Raw genomic sequence first — 20,407 nt, 5'->3', positions numbered from 1 at the left:
TTGGTTTGTTTGCTTTCATAGGGACCTGCACTTCAGTCATTATTCAGTTTCTATCACCATAAGACCCCTTGCTTACAACCATTTTCCAAATGGGTCTCACAATAACCACTCTCTTTTTGTCAAAAATATAAAGCTAAAAATCTCAATCGTAGCCATTCATTACTTTTTGAAACTCAGGTATGCTTGCCACGGCTGCTGAGCGGTCTCCACGATTGGCATATTTAATTTACTACTATGTCCTTATTGCAGTGCACTACATGTACCAAGGGTCTGTAAATCAAATGCTACTAGTGAGCCTGCAGCACTGTTTGTGCCACTCACATGAGTATCCCTTCAAACCTGTCGCAGGCCTTCCACTGCAGATCCTGTGTGTGCAGTTGTAAACTGCCAAGTCGACCTGGCAAGTTCACCTACTTGCAATGTCCCAACCTTTCCTTTGACTATATATAAGGCACCCCTAAGGTAGGCCCTGTATATATCCCCATGGTCAGGGTGCAGTGTATTTAAAAGGTAGGACATGAACTTTTGAGTTTTACATGTGCTGGTAGTGAAAAACTGCAACATTTGATTTGTACTACAGCAAGGCATATCTCTCCCATAGCAGCCTTGTAACACTTTACAAGTGTATTTTCCAATTCGGAGCAGATAGAACATGTGGTATCTCTGGACTCACAATTTAAAAACACATCTTTTAGGGACAATGGTTTTTAAATTCCAGGTCTGAAAATGCCACTTTTAGTAAGTTCTCAAACAAAAGGAAATCCAGCTAGGATGCACTCAATTAAACTAATATTGAACCAATGTAATCAATTTCTCAAGGTTGAATAACCCATAACTTTATGTACAATTAGGATTAAGTGACTTTTGTGTAGTGCATCTGGAGTCATTGAATATCATCCAGGTTTCTTAGTCTACTTTTAGAAAGTTGACATTTTATTACTTTCATCATTCTGTTCCTCTGCCTGTCTCTTGAATACATGTCTGGGTCAGGGTGACAGCTGGGCTTTCTGAATTCGTTCTAGACAGTCTCACACAATGGGAGCAGAGTTGTACCCTACATATCCTGCTTGCCCATCACCAAGCTGATGGGTCGTCCTGAGCTAGAGTGGTGGGAGGAGTTGACACTTGCACCTGAATAGGGATGTGCCTGTTCCCACACAAAGAGCTGCATACCACGCTAAAGTGTGTCCGGAGCCAGGGCCAGGAAGGGCAGGGTCTTGTGCACTACAAATACCTTTCTTTAAAGTATCCCTGCTTCAAAGTCTGAAATGGGTAGAAGTACTGACCTCTGACACCAAATACTCAGAAAACTTCTGAACTGAGGACAGATTGTTAGGAAGAAGAAGATCTGTTTTGGTGCCAGGAGGGTCTGCCACTTTGCTGCTTGCTTTGCTGTGTTGGCCTGCTGCTTCTTGCCTGGGAGTGATAGGACTGGACTTTACTCTCTGCGTCCTGCTTTTTAAAGGTTCTCCAAGGGCATGACTGAGCTTTAAACAGACCGATAAGAGGAGGGTCCTAGGGAAAATCTTCAGAGACCATAAACAGTTACATTCCCTAATACTCCTATACACACAACACTGAGTAACTGTAGGTTTAAACAAAAAGTGTTGAGGAGAGTCTGATCACTGACCTAAAAAATGTGCATAGTACTTTTTCAGGTGAAAAAGTACCCATCAGTCGTCTCTTGGTTCCGCCCTTGTCATCATTTGGGACTCCTTTCACCAACGAGAAAGCTCTTGCATCAGTTGTAAATGCACAGTATGCTCAAGGATGGCCCAATGTAACTATATGTATGGATAGAGTAACCTACTAGAGGTGACTGAAAAGCAGTGCGTGAAAAATGTGAGTGGAAAAGTGAAAATGGGTGAAGGAATATAAAAATTGAATAATAGAGAGCTAAATAACTTTATTAGGTGTCTCTCTTATTTCCAAGTCTAAAAAACCAGTGCGGGATCATAGCAGTTTCAAACAAATATCCGCTATATTGATCAAAACGGTCAACATGTTTCTGCAGTTAGTGGTCCTCAGATAGTGTCCGCTGCTTTCTTCAGGACCGTAACATCGCTACTGCATAGTGGTTAAAGGAATAAATTAAGTGTATTATATAAACAAACAAAAAATAACAAAAAAAAGTCACCTGGACGTCTTAGTTGAATAATCGTCCTGCTTATTGGTAGGACGTAAGAACTGCGCCTCACCCGTCTCGGCCCAGAGGGACGCCCGGAGTACCGACGGAAAAAGCGGTGCTCTAGTTACCTGAGCCGCAGCCAGGTGAGGTGCAGTTCCTACGTCCTACCAATAAGCAGGACGATTATTCAACTAAGAGGTCCAGGTGACATTTTTTTTTTTGTTTTTGTTTATATAATACACTTAATTTATTCCGTATAATGGTCTGTTGGCTGCTGATCGCTGGCCCTTTCATTGAATGGTGGTAAGGACATGCAAGGGAATGGCTGCCATGAAATGCTGGACACATGTCGTCCTATCTATGCTCACTCAGTCACTTTACACCCCCCCCATTATAGTAGCCTGAACCACTGAGGAGGTAGCTTTGGGCTTGGGATGTCTCCTCATGTGTTTGACCCTTGATTCCCCTGAAGACTGTTGACTTGTTTGAGTCCCAGGATCATGCCACACTGATTCCGTTGCCTGCCTTCTCCTAAAGGACTTAGCATGTGGCTCTGCATGTCGCACAAGAACAACTCTATATCCTTGGGCTTCTTTCTCTCATCTGTGATTCTTGCAGAGCTCTTGCAAGATAGTTCAGTACGTTCTAGCACTCGTAAGACTTGGCAGTCATGTTTGGGTGTGATTCGGTATAAACTGTACTCAGTGCATTCCTCTTTACCCGGTTTCTAGAATCTAACCTGTGAAAAGGCTGCCAGAAGCTTGGATCCCACACGTGTGCAGCTTCTGCATCACTACTTACTGCAGGTCAGTGTAAGAAATACCATTAGAGTCCGACGCTTCTGCTTACATTCCAGCTCACCACATGATGGCTGAACTTTTGATAAAGCAGCTCTTGGCAAAACTATAGACACTTGACTTGAAACAGCTTCTAACTCTTTCTCCCCAGTACACCCACACTGGAGGTAACTATGAGTTTGCAGATCATTCTTTTGAGTGCAAGGTTGTTGATCCGACTTGGATTATTCTTTTCTACAATCCCAGTCTCAGACGGTTCTCCATGTAACAAGCAGAAATCTTTCGTATACGTACACTATAGGATTGCTGAGCAGTCAACAGGAATCCATAGGACTAGCTGTGTTATAAACAGGAGAGGCCCACAACAACAGAAGGTGAAGACCTTCAGAAAAAATGGAAAGGTACTTTATTAACTTTGGTGAATGTATGATATTCTTCTGTCTTACTGATATCTGGTAGGGATCAGGTCCTATGTGTCAGTCTTATAGCAGTAATGGAGGAAGCAAAAACAGGGCATTCTTTTCCCTGAAGGCAATTGATCAGGCTCACTGCCCATTGAAGAATGTGTCTTACACTCTTTTTCTCTAATCCCAACATTCTTCCCTCTGTTACACCATCCACAGTACTCACGGTCCCAGTAGACATTACGGTGAGTGGTGTGGCAGGGCAAAGGTGAAGCCATGTTGCTTTCACAGTGGATCTGAACACCTGGGACAACACATGGATAACAGTTTAGTTCCTTGTCAATGGCTTAATCATATGTCTGAGGTTAGCAGGAAGATCTGTTTGACCATAGAGAGATGACAAACTCCATGTTGGATGGTGAAATTGACCTAGGATACCCACAATGATTATTGTTGTTCATCATCCCCTCTCTTACTTGAGTAACACGTGAACCATATATTTAGGCTGTCCAGTTTTAGGTTTAAACCTATAATAACTGATAAAACCCCACCGGAAGGGAAATAGCCCTCACCAGTGTAAACACTGAAATAAAATGCACAACCACAAACTAAATACCATTCAAAGAAAGGAAAAGGGGAGGAGCTACGCTACGAATCAAGATGGCCGCATAAGCTCCCGGCTCCGTCGACCTCCGCCAACAGCTCGATTATCCTGTCTTTCATCCTGTCTGCACACCTGATTTTCTTGTCTATGAAGGTCTACTGCTTCCAGAGGTGCAATCCCGAGATTTCTACCTTATCGGCTGACGAAGATACGCCGTGTTTCTATTCTCGGCCTAACATCGTGTTGAAGCCGGGGCCGCGATTTCTAGACTACCCGAGTCGGAGTTGAACAACATCGGCCGTGAGACCTGGACTGAGCCCGGTCTCCCGAAGAGTGCCTGAATTGTTGATTTTTCTGACGATCCTTTGAACGATCCACACCGGGACATGCCAGCGTGCCACGCCGGCTGCTGTGGTGGGGGCCCGGCGCCCGGAGCCCTTTCTGTCCCGTGGGGGTCGACGGGCTGGGTCCTCCCTGACGGCGAAGGTGTGTTCTATAAGACGAGGAGCGCCCATTATTTGTGATCAGATTTACGTGGCCTGTGACTCCGGAGCAGCCGGCCTCCGGGGTCCGAACCCGGCTCTGTCGCCTACTGAGAGGAGATGGAGCGGACGGAGGGCACGCCATCACTACGGGCCGTTGTGGCCGCCATTGGGGCGCTCCATTCGCACACAGTCGCTGTGTTCCGGACACTGATGGTGAAAGTGAACGGTATCCTGGCACCTGAGGACGACACCTCGTTTGGTCTCCAGCTGGAGATGGTACCAGCGATGCATGGCATCTCAGAGGTCGGGGTCCCTGTGCATCGCCCGGACTTTATGATTCTCGACGGTCCCCTATTGCCGGCTAGCCAGCCCGTGCTTCTCACTAGTGTCTTTTGCCTGACCCTGCTGCCACCCATCACTTCTATTGACAAACTTCCATGTGGCCACGAGTTACTTGCTGATGGTTTCGGATGCTCGCTGTTCTTGGACATCTTTCCTAGTTCGAGCCATGTACTTTTATCCTGTTTTCGATCCTCTTATGCTGCAAAGAACTTTTATGGACGCTCTGCCTTTACCATCAAAATGGCGGCTCGAGTGGCAAGGACTCTTAGGACGGACCGTACTGGCCAGGGCTGAACTTTATCGCTGGGTTCCGATATAATAGCTTTTCTTAATGCCGGGGTTGTGCCTATATTGTGATGGGAATTGGGTGGCTGTTATTTATCCTACCGTGACTGGTTTGTATAATTGCTGAATATTGGTTTTATTGTGTCTCCGGGTGGTTGCTGTTGGCGGTGGGCATGGGAGTCCGGGAGTGTGTCTGCTTTCTCCTCCTCCGCTTTCCCTTTTCTTTCCCTCTCCTTTGGGGCAGTTCCTGGGCGACAGGCACGCTGTTAGTGGGGTAGGCCGTAGCCATTACAGTGGTGTAGGGTGGCGGGTGTGGGGGGGGTTTGTTATTTTAGTTTGTTTTGTTCTATGGTCCCTTTCTTCTTTTTCCGTCTGTTTCTGGGAGGGTTCTTTACCTCTTTAGTAGGGTTGGCTGTCTTTCTTTTCCTTTTTCCTTTCTTATAAGGCTTCTACACTCAACTATGCCTTTAGGTTACTGGGGGGCGAGTTTTCAGAATGGTGCTCTGCTTTATTGTTTGCTGTCGTATTGTTTTTGCTCTAGGTCCGCCTCGGCGACTGTATTGTTTTGACAACTGTGTGGTTCATCAACTGATTCTGTTTGCTCTGCGGGGTACGTCCCCCCCTTACCTCTTCTTATTTTATTATGTGGTGTGACGCCATTGCTCCTGCAGCCGTTCCTACTCTACATAACTTTAAAAAAACGAAAACCTCATGTATCCTTATGCTTTGCAGTGTGCACTCACACGACGTATCTATGATATTGCTTTTTTCGGTCGTGTTCTTGTTTCTACATCCTGATTCATTTGATACGCTTGCGGCCGGCCCCTGTGGTTGTGGGCCTGCGCATGTAATACTTTGCAAGTTTCAATAAAGGTTTTTAAAAAAAAAAAAAAAAAAAAAAAGAAAGGAAAAGGAGAGTTAAAGAGTCATTTTTATTTCTTCCTGAAAGGGCCAAAACAATGTAACTTTGTTATATAAGGTAGCAGTAAGAAAGACTGGGCTAACATTATTCTGCTTGAGTTTTGTTGTTTTGTTGTTTAGGGATGTCACTAAAATATTGTTTCTTCTTCCTTTTTTTCAGTTATGTGGTCCTTGGTCTAAAGATACAGGGGTTAGAAGCATGTTTTAGGTGTGGTTTATTTATTTTATAAACTGTAGAGAATCGGAAAATATCAAAATCATATTTGATTTTTTTGGCTACGTTTGAGTCTTTTACTATTAGGAAAAATTTAGCGTTCATAAGAATCTTTGCCAATATGGACCATCACATTTACCCACAGAGAATGGGTAAACCCTTGATACATCAGCCTCCTTTTCTAGTGAGTCAGTATTGATAGTAGGTGAATTTATAGGTATAGTGACAGGCATATGTGAAAAGAGTGCAGTCACAAAGCATCTGGGATTCTGGTGAAAACATATTACCAGATGTTTGGAAAACATGGATGGCCGTGTCACTTGGACTGCTGCTGCAAAAAGTTCTTACCAAGTTCAACAAAGATTGGAATGATATTGTTTGTATTTGCAGTGATTCAGCTACATATATAAATAATTTGTGTGATGATCTGTCAAAATCGATACCTGAGCTGAAGTGCTTCCCTGTAAGAGATTCTTGCCACCTGTTAGATGGTATGCTGAAAGCATCTTTACAATCTTCAGAGTTAATGAAGAATACTATTGACTTTTTAGTCCATTCTGGTGCACTGTTTTGTTATGCACGGAAACTAAAACGCTAATATTTCTCATTTTGTGCTTTGTGTGGCATCAAAGAAAGAGTCATCCCAACTGTGTCACTTAGTTGGTGGTTCTCAGGCCTAGAGGCCATGAATACTATATTATTCATGTGGCAACCGTTTACAGAACGTATGCTGAGTGATGATGCCAAGGCGAAGATCTTTGGTCCCATATTGATATGATTTGAAAAAAGTACACTCTGCTGCATTCTTAGGAAAGCATGATAGCTGTAGTGGACATATTAAAAAAACTAGAGTCTGAAAACACCCTTGTCTACCAAGTGTTCAGCATAATTGGTGTAGATGTGAAACATCTTGAGAGTAGGCAGGGCAACACTTTTAGTGACTTTGGCACTGCAACATGTTCCATGTTAGAGTGCTTGCCACTTGGTAAGCAAAGAAATGTTGAGGAGCAATTCAGGAACTTTTATTTTACAATGTATGAGAAATAGCCCTTCACCAACCATGGCATTTGAAGTCAATGAAGCCTCACTGTGGTACTCTGCACAAGTTATAGATCCCTTCCGTAAAGTGAAATTTTCTCCTAGTTTCAAAAGTGCTGCCTCATTTTTGACTGCTTCAATAACTCTGAGGGCATATGCACCTAGTTCAACGCATGTGTTGCATAACCTGTCACAGAGAATCACTATTTTCAGGTGCACCAGTATTGGCATAGAAAGCTAGGTCAGTGGCCAGAGTTGGCAAATTGCGTACTGGCTATTTTGGCGTTGACTGTCTCAAGTGCCAATCTTGAGAGGGCCTTTTCACAGATAAAAGTTTACATGGGAAGGAAAGAGCGAGCGTGCATGACCAAAGACTCACTGAAGAAGTATTGTATGGTGTACTACGATAAGTTTGATTTCTAAAAATGTATTTTGACCTCATATACACTGTACGTACATTGTCTATATACCATGCACTATCGGTGCAGAAAGCAAGCAATAATAAAAGCAAAAAGTTCCATGAACAGCGGAAAAACACTATTTTTGTTGTTTTTTTAATGGCGCAAAAATGTGTAACCACGGATAACCACTGTTTTTTAAGGTATTGAAATCACTTGAAAACAGTGAGAAAAAAAACACCAGAATCTACCAAAAATAGAAACTGAAAACAGGAAAGCCTACATATATTGCATTTGGAGATTGAAACTTGTAGTCTGGTGGACGATCTTTGCTCAGAAGGTTAGAAGGATGAAACATAATAAATAAGTTGTTGTCAGCGCTGTCTACTCTCATTTGTAGGATATTTTGTGTTCTATATAAAACCGGTAAACACTAGGAAAAGAAGTGTTCCTATGGTACATCTGATCTTTCCAAACTCCCAACTCATGTTTACAATGTCATCATACATGCCACATCCACAGCATTCCAGTCTCTCGCTCTTGAGCTGCATCTGAAACATCAGTCCTTAAAGTGTGTGACAGCACCTCTGAGGCTGCTCACACGTGCATCTAATGCTTACATCCTCAGCATGATGACATTAGCTGTTAACCATCAGCTCCTTCTCTTTCACAGCAGACGTGTTGGTCTTCGCCCTCTCTGGTTCACCTTCTTATTCTCCAGCCAACTTCAGTGAGTCACAACATGCTCTTCTATTTGGCTTTCTTTTGATCTTAAGTCCTGTAAGGATCACCCCTATCACCTGTGCTCTTCAGCATTTTCCTCTTCCTCCTCTGGAGAACTATTGGCCACTCCAACAGCACTTGCCACACCTACACTACTCTGCAATGAGCCCTGTGATGATGTTATTCAATGGAGATACAGTAGATTTATTGAAGATAAAACAATTGAAGAACACACAAACAAAATTATATACAGAATTACGTGGGTCAAAGGTTGGAAGTCATTAGATTTCCAAACTTCAGGCATTGTGAAGGAATACAAATATCATACAGTCACAATTAAGCAAGCATCGTTTGCTCCATAAGAATTCAAGTAAGGCAGTTTGGAGTCAAGCTGCAACAGTCGACAACGTTTCAATCCCCACTAGAACGGGGGGATCATCATCAGGACATAAAATATAATGCCCGAGTGATAGCCTATTCATAGGACTGGACTACTCTGATCTAAATCATGAAATGTGCAATGCTTCAATGACTACCTTGCTTAAAATCTTACTGCTATTAATGTTTCTTGTCAGTTGTATTAGTATCAGATGTTTCCATTGCTAGCTTGGCAATTCTCCCTTTGTGGTTGTTCTACTTATTAATGTATTATCTTACAAACATGCTTGACACTCACATTTTCCCTTCGCGCTCTTGCTATTTAATTGTATAAATGTTGATTCACACTGTATAACAGGCATTGCCCGTAGGCCTACAATTACGTGGCCAGAATTATTATGTTTACCAATAACATTATACTTATAATGGGGACCTCTTATATGCCCTTCTTATGGGACCTCTTATATGCCTTTCTTTTGTGACATTAATTACCGCATCAACTGTCTTATGTACGTTGTCACTTCTTCTGTGTGAATCACATTTTGCTCACAATTCTCTTAATTTGTCTATCTGCTATCTGCCCGATCTCTCAGCTCTTGGTAACTGCCATTCATGATTTTAGCCCCTCACTTTTATAAACACATGCGCGACCCACACTGGTTCGCTTTCGGTTCCATTCACAAACTGACGGATACCTCCTCAACATGGCCCCCATCCTTACTCCTCAATTAATTTCCACGTATTCATCCCAGTGTTTCGGGGGTCAACCCGGTCATGCGCACTGGTAACTTGCTTCACTGCTACATTTACCGAACACAGTGACAAGTGACACACACATTGACTTACCTTGTCTGGCGTCTAACCGGTCTCTGGTGGATGCGTGAACTCTTTTCTTAACGCCATTGTGCATTAACAATAAGCTCCACCATTAACCACTTCACCTGCAATGTCGGGCTGTCTGCCCTGCTTGATTTTGATTAATTTTATTCTCCATAATACTAACAGGAGAGGGAGGGATAATCAAACTTTTTCCCCCTAATGTATAAGTTCAATAACAACAAAAGAGTGAGTAGAGAGGACAAGACAGCACGAGGAATATCTCTTAATTAAAAGAACCCTCACTCACCAACCTAGTTGGTGAAATGCTTCATCATCGGGTTCCCACCAGAGAGGCTGAGTGCCTCCCTGGTGTGCTACGACATCTGAATTACAGCGGAGCGGGTATTGGTGAGATAGTGTCAGTGCAGCAGTGAAAATAGTGCAGGTCAAAAGATGCCTGGTTTAATCCCAAAGTAATTTTAATGGTGGAAAACCAGATATCATTAAAAACAAGTGAGACGGACGCTGGCTGTCTGGCTAGATTGACCAGGCACATCCGAATTGGTTGGTCGTCGACATGTTTCTGCTTATGATGTGCGATTTGCTAAGCATTCATCAGAACCAAGCCTCCATGGTGGTGTGCGCTGTCTAAGGGCACCCTAACTTATGGAGGAATACAAATGGTAAAACTCACGATTTTACCACGATGGCCACCTGGAGTTCCAAAAAGCCAAAGGACCCTGTAAGAAAAAACACTCATGAAAACACACACAACAATTTAGTGAGTTCAGTGGTATTTCTTGCCAGGCAATCAAGAGGTCTAATGTGTTTAGTGACCTTGTGCTGTGAATTACCAATAAGTGCTTAAAGGTAATGACATGTATACCTCCAAGTCAGACACTCATGTCAAACCTACTGCCACTCCGTGTACATTTTTCATCAGGAGGGGTCGTTGTTACGGGTAACAACTAGTAACCTCAGGCGTGTTACATACTGAGTGCGGCTTATGCATTTTGAGTCATGCAACAAACTCTAGGTGATAGTGACAAGCCCGTTAAAACGTGCGGATGTGATATAAACACGCTTCAGATTTAAAATGGCAGATTAAAAACATGGAAAAACTAGGGCTTACTTGAAGTGACAATTGACTTCACGTCATGGGTCCGGGTGGGGGTTTGAGCCGCTTGTGGAACCTAAGCCTGAATTTTTTTTTCCCTTTCATCCCGCTTAGATTCCAGAAGCGGCTCAAACCCCCACCCGGCCCATGCCGTGAAGTCAGTTGTCACTTCACGTAAACCCTAGTTTGACACGAGTGCCTGATTTGAAGGTTTACTTGTCATTACCTTTAAGCACTTATTGGTAATTCACAGCACGAGGTCACTAAACACATTAGACCTCTTGATTGCCTGGCAAGAAATACCACTGAACTCACTGAATTGTGTGTGTTTTCAAGTGTGTTTTTTCTTACAGGGTCATTTGGCTTTTTGGATCTCCAGAAGGCCACAGTGGTAAAACCGTGAGTTTTACCATTTGTATTCCTCCACAGGTTAGGGTGCGCCTTAGAGAGCGCACACCGCCGTGGGGGCTTGGTCCTGATGAATACTTAGCAAATCGCACATCATAAGCAGAAACATGTCGACCACCAACTACACTTAGACCAATTCGGATGCGCCTGGTCAATCTAGCCAGACAGCCAGCGTCCATCTCACTTGTTTTAATGATATCTGGTTTTCCACCATTAAAATTGCTTTGGAATTAAACCAGGCATCTTTTAACCTGCACTCTTTTCACTGCTGCACTGACACTATCTCACCAATACCCGCTCCGCTGTAATTCATGCGTCGTAGCACACCAGGGAGGCACTCAGCCTCTCTGGTGGGAACCCGATGATGAAGCATGTCACAAACTAGCTTGGTGAGTGAGGGTTCTTTTAATTAAGAGGTATTCCTCGTGCTGTCTTGTCATCTCTACTCTTTCTTTTGTTGTTATTGTAAAGTTATTCTCCCCCATAGGCTTTTCGTTCACAACCCTGATCGGGGCTCTGAATCAGGAGAATACTACCAAGGTGGACTTTGTCCCCTTCCTCATTGCCAACTCTTAACCGCTCCATTGTCCTTTCATCACACCATCGTGCGGTCACGGTAAGACCCTCTGCTGACCTCCTCAACCTTGCTGTTTGTAGGCACGCCTTCATGCGGCAGTCCTGTCTGATTACTCCTAATTTCTTCCATAGACCCATTATCCTCGTATCCTGATTTGGGCTCCGATTCAGGATATACTTACCAGGGTGGATTGTACTCATCCTCCCACTCATCACTACTCTACAGTAAGTTGAAAACCGCGGGCACCTGGCGGACTCACCACATTATCTTCCCATGACTCACTGGGTTTAACTTAATTTCCTTTTCCTTCGAGACTGGCTTGCAACGATTAATTGCCCAATTTCTCTGGTCCTTTGCCTTGCAGCGCCCACCCAAGGTAGCAATGGCTACTTCGAACCCTCTCTCACCCACATGAATATGAATTTCGCACAGGTCAGTCCTTTCTCTGGCTTCACTTTCACTTACATGCATGTCGCGAACCTCAGTCGCCAATGTCACAACGCTGTTCATTGTATGGGCACTACTATAATTACAATTATAATTTCTAACTCTGCCATGTCTTCCAACCTGCGCAACATAGTGGCACTTAGCTCCTTGTGTCTTCACCCCTATTATAGGTAGTCAAGCAATACACATTAGGAATTGTCCATGTGTACTCATTGTGAAATCCTCATACACTTCTTCTTTCTCCCTTTCTTACCCCCTTTTCCTTTTTCTACCCCATTCTATGTATAGGCTATCACTCGGGCATTATATCTTATGTCCTGATGATGATCCCCCCATTCTAGTGGGGATCGAAATGTCGTAGACTGTTGCATCTTTACTTCAAACTGCCTTACTTGAATTCTTATGGAGCAAAAGATGCTTGCTTAATTGTGACTGTCTGATATTTCTATTCCTTCACAAAATCACATTGTACTTTTAATGCCTGAGGTTTGGAAATCGAATTACTTCCAACCTTTGACCCACGTAATTCTCTCTCTATTTTTTGTGTGTGTTCTTCAATTGTTTTATATTCAATAAATGTACTGTATCTCCATTGGAGAGCATCATCACAGGGCTCATTGCAGATCTGTGCCCTATTGTGTTTATATACCCTTCCTGAAGGGACAATGTTCCTTATAATGCTAAGCATTCCCTAGGTCCCTTCTGACTTACAAGGTTCCCTTGTTTCTTTACAAACACCTACACTACTGACATTCAGCCATCCATGGTGCATCATCAACAAGTAAAATCATTAGCAGGCTCTAATAACCGGACTCTTCCTAAAACCCAAATAAAGCACACATGAACTACTGTGTCTCAGCAAAAAGTGCACTACCAGCCTTCCAGTCATCCGCACACATTTCTACACTTACAGTAGGCCACTGTGACCTACTGCAATCATCATTTACTGTGGTCTGTCAAAAAATCAAATCTCCTCCCTCAAATGTGCAAGAGCAATGCAGGTGAGCTACTAAGAGGAAAGAAGCACTGGGGTCAATTGCCCAAGCCTCAAACTATTACCGCACTGTATTCCCTTCAACACCCCTATCACCTTCAAACCCTCGACCTCACCCAGAAATGCATCGGAACCCAAGTTCACCATCAGGCTTCAGTTAAATGGAAGCAGACCATTATCTGTGGAACACACTGAGGCAAGATATGAGACCGTCAGATAGGTACCCTCAAAGCCCATCCTTTCTGATCACTTAGTGCTTGTGTACTATAAATTACTATGTATTCAATCATTGACAGAGAATCAATACTACCATATTGCAAACATTGCACGTTGCCCAACCATTGTTTAGACATTCAGATACTCACTGGCTTGCCCTCGCAGGGTGACGCAGGCATCGGAGTAGCTGGGGCACTGCTGGGGTCCCTGCCGGTTACAGTCCTCATCATTGGAGCCAGCACAGGTAAAGCACTGCAGAGCTTCTCCTGTTGGGGATCAAAGGCGATTTTTCAAAGTGGCACAGGCAAGCACAATTATTGTCACAGTACAACCACCACACACAACCCCACTTAAGTGGTGACTAGATCACCAGGTCCTTCCCCATTTCGTGAGGGAACCACCAAGCAATGCCAAATTTCTGTGGTCCTCCATGTAAAGCAATGTTTCAGGGATAAGGACCACAACACACTGACACTTTTTTCTGGTCACACGACCACTATGTGCCTTAAGAGATTAAAGAATACTCTGCCAGACACTTTCTATGGTTTGGTATGATCACTACACACTGCTGTGGTCCAGAGATTAGAAGACTATCACGACCAGCAACGACTCACCTTGATTTACCTGGCCAATAATGGGTCAGTGCAGACTCACCTATGACTATGGTAGGGAGTTATGCAGTGTTGACATACCTGGACAGTAAGAGCAGTACAGATTCGCACTGGGGTTACAAGAGAACAGGTAGACGTGCTTGCACTTGGAGGACACAATACTATTTTCAAACGAAGAGGACTGAGAGTCATTGTGGTCCAGTGTGCACTCTCCCAAGTGATATCAATATTAACAAAGTATACTGTTCCGCTGCAAAAAGGTCCTTGATACTAGATTAAGTATCTACACCCCAGTAGGTCACTGGTAGCATTATCTATATGGAGCACGAGCCCTCACCCACCGAAAGGTGGTATGCTTCATCATCAGGCTGTGCTCCTCGTTGGGCTGGAACTGCATTGTCCCACGGGCTCCTCTGAGAAGCTCTTTGTCGGGGATATTTTTTTGTAGACTTTAGGGTTGCTGGTGTGGAACGTTAGAGCCTCAAATGTGTGGTGGACAGTGAAGTCTGTCTGGGGAAGATTGGTGAGTTGTGCAGATTATAGTTACCTATAGAACCCTTAGCTCTAGTTTATCTGTTCTTGTGGGTCAACGTTAAAGATAAAAAAAAACAGAGAATATATAGGATATAGGATGATGATGTTCCTTGTATTCTCACTTGATGGTTATTGCTCGCTAATTAGTCAACATGTTTCATGCCCTCCCAGTCTCTAAGGATCTATGGCAATACGTCAGGACCTTACAAAAGCTAACTAATCTTCTCTGATGCGGGTATTCCTACACTGTGCTAGAAATAAGTGAACCCCCACCCTTCTGAAAGACAAATATTTGTTGTTCTTGAGGCTTACATCCCTTACTTAGGAGTGCAGTCGTTATGCCACGCTAATGACTTTAATTTCCTGAGAAGAATGCCCCTTGGGATTCGTGGAGACTGGACTGTTCGCTGGTCATTGCCCCTTTGGCCTACAAAGGAAGGAGGATCACACACTGGCTTTGATACATGAATAGCAGTAAAAGCTGACGTCGTCCTACAATGGAACAATATAGACCCATCTAGGGCACAAGGCTGCACGGCAGACTCAGCTGTGTCTATGAGGCAGCAGGGCAGATTTGCTTGTGCATATGAGGGAGCAGAGCAGGCACTAGCCCTTGAGGAAGGAGGGGTGGCGAGTTGCAGGAGCTTACTAGGAAGCAAAGCATACTTGCATGAGCGTAGATCCATGTGTGCCTACAAGAAAGCAGTGTAGACTCACATGAATTAAACTCAACTTTGTCTGTGAGTGTTCTGGTCCCACCCTCACCAGTTACATTAATGGAAATATTTTGCCTATAGGAGAAATGTTTACATTCAATTTCATCGCAACAGGGTATACCCAGGTACCTTAATGATAGAAGGACTAGTAGTATCTCCCCTAGAGAATTGTTCTAGAATCATTCTCCAATAAACGTTGATAGACTGTTGCTGTGGTGGGTAGAAACGTTTGATATGTTACAGTTTGTTATTCTTCATATTTCAATATGATTTGCATAGAGTTCTTCTTAAAATGAATTCAAATCAAAAAGTAAAATTTTATTTCGGAGTTAGCAAACACGGATTGCAGGGCAATGCAAATGCCTAAAGATATTTAACAATTAAATGACAGGGAAAGAAAAACAACACTGATCAATATAAGGAGGAAAAATCACATTGAAAACGTTGATTGCCAAACAAGTCCTTAGAAATAGGATTGTTACATACAGAGCAAATAATTATAATCTTCTTTTTCCATCCCACTCTGTATAATACTCAGGCCCTTTAGCTATTTGGCCAAGTCATGCACAGTGCTTTCTCAAGTGGCGAAGATATATGCCCCTTTTCGGAAGACTAGTGATGCAAACATATCTGATAGAGACTTCTAGTACAGATTCCTTACCTTAGAATTATGCCAAGGCATGGACTGGATTCGGTATTGTTTTGTGAGCAGTACCCCTGTGTGCCAGTAGGCGGTGTTCTGCTCCTCATGGCATCAGCGTAATTTGTGACAGATGTGAAGTGTATGGTACCTTTATAGGCACCAACCTATCGGGCTGACGTCAGTTCTTTTATTTCCACGCCATTCAAAACAGATCCAGAGAAGAGCTAACACCAGTCTTTTTTTTTGACTGGTCTATTTTTTTGTGTAAGCTGGTCTCCTGATGTGCCAGGTATGTCAACTAGGAGAGCTAGTTTCAAGCCATGTGGCACCTTTCACTGGCAGATTTGTGGGACGGACCCACATTTGGTATGTCTCTAGAGGCTGGAGCGCAATCATGACATGAAGATCAGTGCTGGTTGCGGCGCCATGCATCCCAAGGCCTTGAAGGAGCAGTCCCTCAAGCTTATCAACGATCTCAGTCAAGAGGAAGGTCCCAAGATAGGTCGCGGAGCCACTCCAGGTGGTGGTCGTCACAGTGGAATTCGTCGGGGAAATCGGGTAAGTCCCACAAGAGTAAGAAGTTGACGAGGTCTTTGACTTCGCCCCGTTTGTCGAAGTCGTCCGACAAGAAGAGAGAACATCAGTATTCTAGGCCTTGCTCACAGTAGAGCCTGCGCCTGTGCCAACTCCGCGCCTCCCAGAATATCCAGGAGCCAGAGTGACCCCTACTCAACTATATGAATTCCATGAGACCATGCACCTTATATTTGGGTGAACCATCCCCTTGGAGCACCTACGGGACCCTCTGGCTCAGGAGGGGCTACTGGTCTTTCTCCTCTGGGTTCACCCTTAGGTGCATTTGGGCCCCTTGGATCTGCAGATGGATCTGGAGCAGCGTCGGTCATACCACCTTTACTTTCCATGATGCCTGATCCAATGTCCTTGGCTCCCTGACTGACACGGAGCCAGTGCGGAATCGCCTGACTTCAACTGGGGTAGATACCCCAGATCGGAGCCATTGCCTTACTCCTGTGGCCCTGGAATTGGGCATGAATGGGAAGGTTCACTGGACCCTTATGAATGCCAGCCATTAGATTACACTGAGGACACCTAGTACGACTATCTTGAAGATGCCAGCAGCCTGGACACCTCATCAAGCGACTGTCTGGGTTATCCCCCTACCGTGGCTATAGAGGAGGGTGGCTTATTTGCAATGGTGGTGAGGAGGGCAGCTGAGATCTTCAACTGCCCTCCATGGCTGTCAAAAGGAACATCTTGACTGAGATGCTTCAATTGGGAGTCACCCAATCTGAACAGCTTCTCCCTTTTAACAACGCCATCACAGACATCCTACTTTGAGCCTGGTCCAAGCCCTGCACAGGGGCTCTTGTGCATAGGACAATTGCCCACCACCATCGCATCATCGCAAGGAACCCCAGTGTCCACACCCAGCACCCCACCCTGGATAGCTTGGTGATCCAAGCCACAACTCCCAGAGTACAGTCTGGCACATTCCCTAGCACTCCACAGCATATGAAATCCAAGAGGCTGGATACTTTTGGGAATAGGGTGCCTTTTGAGCCGATACTCTCATACACTCTGGGAACTCAGTTGCGCAGGTGCTTCCTATGGTGTCAGAGGAGGCCTGAGCCATACTCTATAAAGCCACTGCTGACAGGAGAGATGGAGCTACGTTCACTATTCGATGTGGGCTGGATACAACTTCGACACCACTCATGGTTAAGAACCACTGGCTTTTCGGGGGATGTCCAGGCCTTGCTCATGGACATGTTCTTCATTGGCTCCCATCTCTTTGGAGACAAGGCAGACTTGGCACTGGGGTGCTAAGACAGCAGGGCTATGCCCAGAACCTTGGGCCTACCCATGAACCCTCGCCACCCCCAATCTGCCTTTCACGGAAGGAGCTTCAAGCCGCGTCTCTACCTGCCCAGTCAACACGGCCAGCAAGCTGCTCAGACTCTGTGTGCCAGGTAGCCAGAGGTCTGCCTAGTCCAACCCCCTCGGTAGCCACAACCTTCAAGCCCCTTTAGTTTGCCCTCTGACAATCATGGGAATCCAGTGGGAAGAGGCAGGATACACTATCACCTGCACCACTGGCGGCCGATAACATCCGACCACTGGGTTCTACAGATTTTCCAAAGGGGCTACTCACTCCCTTAAATCCTTACTCATCAGGAAGTGGCAGCTCTCCTGGCGAAGGGAGCCTTAGACAGGGTACCGGCATCAGAAGTAGGATATGGTTGTACTTCCCACTACTTTCGGCTGCCCAAAAAGGACAGAGGCTTTTGTCCTATCCTAGACTTCCGTTCTCTCAATTTCTTCCTGAAGAAGGAGGAATTAAAAATCCTCATGCTCGCTCAGTCCTGTCTGCCATGGACCCAAGAGGCTGGATGGTAGCGATGGACTTGCAGGAGGCATACTTCCAAACAGTGGCTTGGGGTCGTGGGCCCCCTGTCAGGAGAACCTGCATATCTGGACATATCTGGAACGTCAGAGCATAGCCCTGATAGGTCAACACCTGGCGGGCTCTCTCAATGCCAGGGTCGACAAACTCAGCCGTTGATGCCTAGCGGATCACGAGTGGTGTCTCCATCTGGAGGTGGACCAAGGTCTCTTCCATGAGTGGGGAGAACCTTGGTTAAAACTGTTCACCACCATGGAGCACGCACAATATCAGCAGTTTACGCCGGAGGTTCCAAAGCATCTCTCTCAGAAACGCTTTTCATCTAGAATGGAGCTCAGGTATCCTATATGCCTTTCCGCCAATGCCACTCCTGCCTCCAGAAAGACCAGGAATGACCAGGCTCAAGTCTTTCTTGTAGATTCGTATTGGGCACAGAGAGTTCGGTGTCCTGAGATGTTGAGGATGTCCATCAGTCCTCCAATTAGGATGTCCCTACTGGAGGATCTTCTGTCTTAGCTGCAAGGGAGGGTCTTACACCTGAATTGGTCCTCGTTCCACCTTCATGCATAGAGATTGAGTGGCAACAGTGGACAGCCTTTGACCCTCGCCCAAGCCTGTAATGTCATTTTGACAGCCAGGCGTCCCTCCACAGACAGTATGCACCTTCAGTTGGGGCAAGTTTAGGGCATAGTGTACAGAAGAACAGGTTGACCCCCTATCTGCTCCTCTTTTAAAGTTTATTCTCACCTTGGCACAGGAGCGCTCTGCACTGGGCACATTGAAGGGTTATTTGTCTGTCATATCAGTATATCTGCGGTTGCCAGTGCATACGTCACTTTTCATGTCCCCTATTGTTAATAGGTTTCTGAAGGGTCTTCAACATACGTTTCCTACAATCCCCTTCATTATGCCTCAGTGGGACCTCAACCTGGTTCTTACCTATCTGATGGCCACTCCCTTCGAGTCATTCCATAACTGTCCAGTCAGACTACTTACCATCAAGACACCCTTTCTTGTGGCAATAGCATTTGCCAGGAAGGTTAGTGATTTACCGGCGCTTTCGGCGCCCTCTCCTTATGTTACGTTATACCCAGACAAGCTGGTCCTTTGGACTCTAGCATCTTCTTTCCAAAGGTGGTCACCCCATTCCATGTAGGCCAGTCTATCACCCTGCCTACCTTTTACGCTACGCCTTATCCTGCTAAAGAAGAAGAGTAGCTCCACCGACTGGACTTAAAAAGAGCGTGTCATGCTACCTTGACTGTACAAACAAATTCCTGGTGAACGATCAACTCTACATTGGGTATGCCGAAGCCCAGACAGTGAAGGTGGTGCTGAAATGGATATCTCACGATGGATCGTGCTATGCATCAAAATCTGTGACACAATAGCCAAGAAGAAACTCCCTGAGGACTTGTGTGCTCATTCCACCAGAGTCAAGGCTGCGACCACTGTGTTAGCATGCAGAGATCCAATCTGAATGTCTACCAGGAAGCAACAAGAGCATCTCTGCACATGTTTATGAAGTACAACTGTCTTTACAATCAGGTTCCTAAGGATGGGCTCTTTGGCCCTACAGGACTTCCCAGTCTAAATTTGTTTCGCAGACCCACCTCCGGGGGTATTGCTTATTCTGGGGTAAGGAATCTGCGGCTAGAAGTCTCTATCAGAGGAACAAGTTACTTACTTTTGGTAACGCCTTATCTGGTAGAGACTCCATCTAGCTGCATGTTCCTCACCAACCCAGCCATCCTCCCCGTTCTGCAAATTAATTTTTAGATTCAGGGTTGTTCCTCCTTCAGGGCCCTAGCTTCACACAACAGTGGTCAGTGTTCTTGGTGTCTCCACACTTCTGGTTTGAAAAGTTGTGAAAAGAACCTGATGTCGGCGTGCTGGGGTGGTGCCTATGGAGGCAAAGCGCATGGCGCTTCAGGCGCGAATGCCGCCACCGTCACATAGAGCCGAACATTACTATCTAACAGCGCGCAGGGATATTGCTCACAAAAGAATTAGAGATCCAGTGTGACACTTGGAGATATTTTTAAGGTAAGGAATCTGTGACTAGATAGTCTCTACCAGATAAGGCGTTGCCGAAGGTATGTAACTTGATCTTGCTTTAAACTTAAGTTCTCTAGTCTTTTTAATCTAGTATTAATTACCATGTGTTAACTCTATACTAACTC

General features: G+C 44.9%; 1 protein-coding gene across 1 annotated transcript in view; it reads right to left on the bottom strand.

Moving 5' to 3' along the window:
• The window catches only part of LOC144753553 (uncharacterized), a 168,988-nt gene that overhangs the window by 125,830 nt on the left and 22,751 nt on the right, over nt 1-20,407 (bottom strand). The window contains exon 2 of the mRNA XM_078641203.1: nt 13,445-13,561. Coding sequence (XP_078497329.1) covers nt 13,445-13,561 — 117 coding nt within the window. The remainder of the gene's footprint in view (nt 1-13,444; nt 13,562-20,407) is intronic.

The sequence above is a fragment of the Lissotriton helveticus genome, chromosome 5_1, assembly GCF_964261635.1.
Source record: "Lissotriton helveticus chromosome 5_1, aLisHel1.1, whole genome shotgun sequence".
Lineage (NCBI taxonomy): Eukaryota > Metazoa > Chordata > Amphibia > Caudata > Salamandridae > Lissotriton > Lissotriton helveticus.
This window is presented reverse-complemented; position numbering and strand designations above follow the sequence as displayed.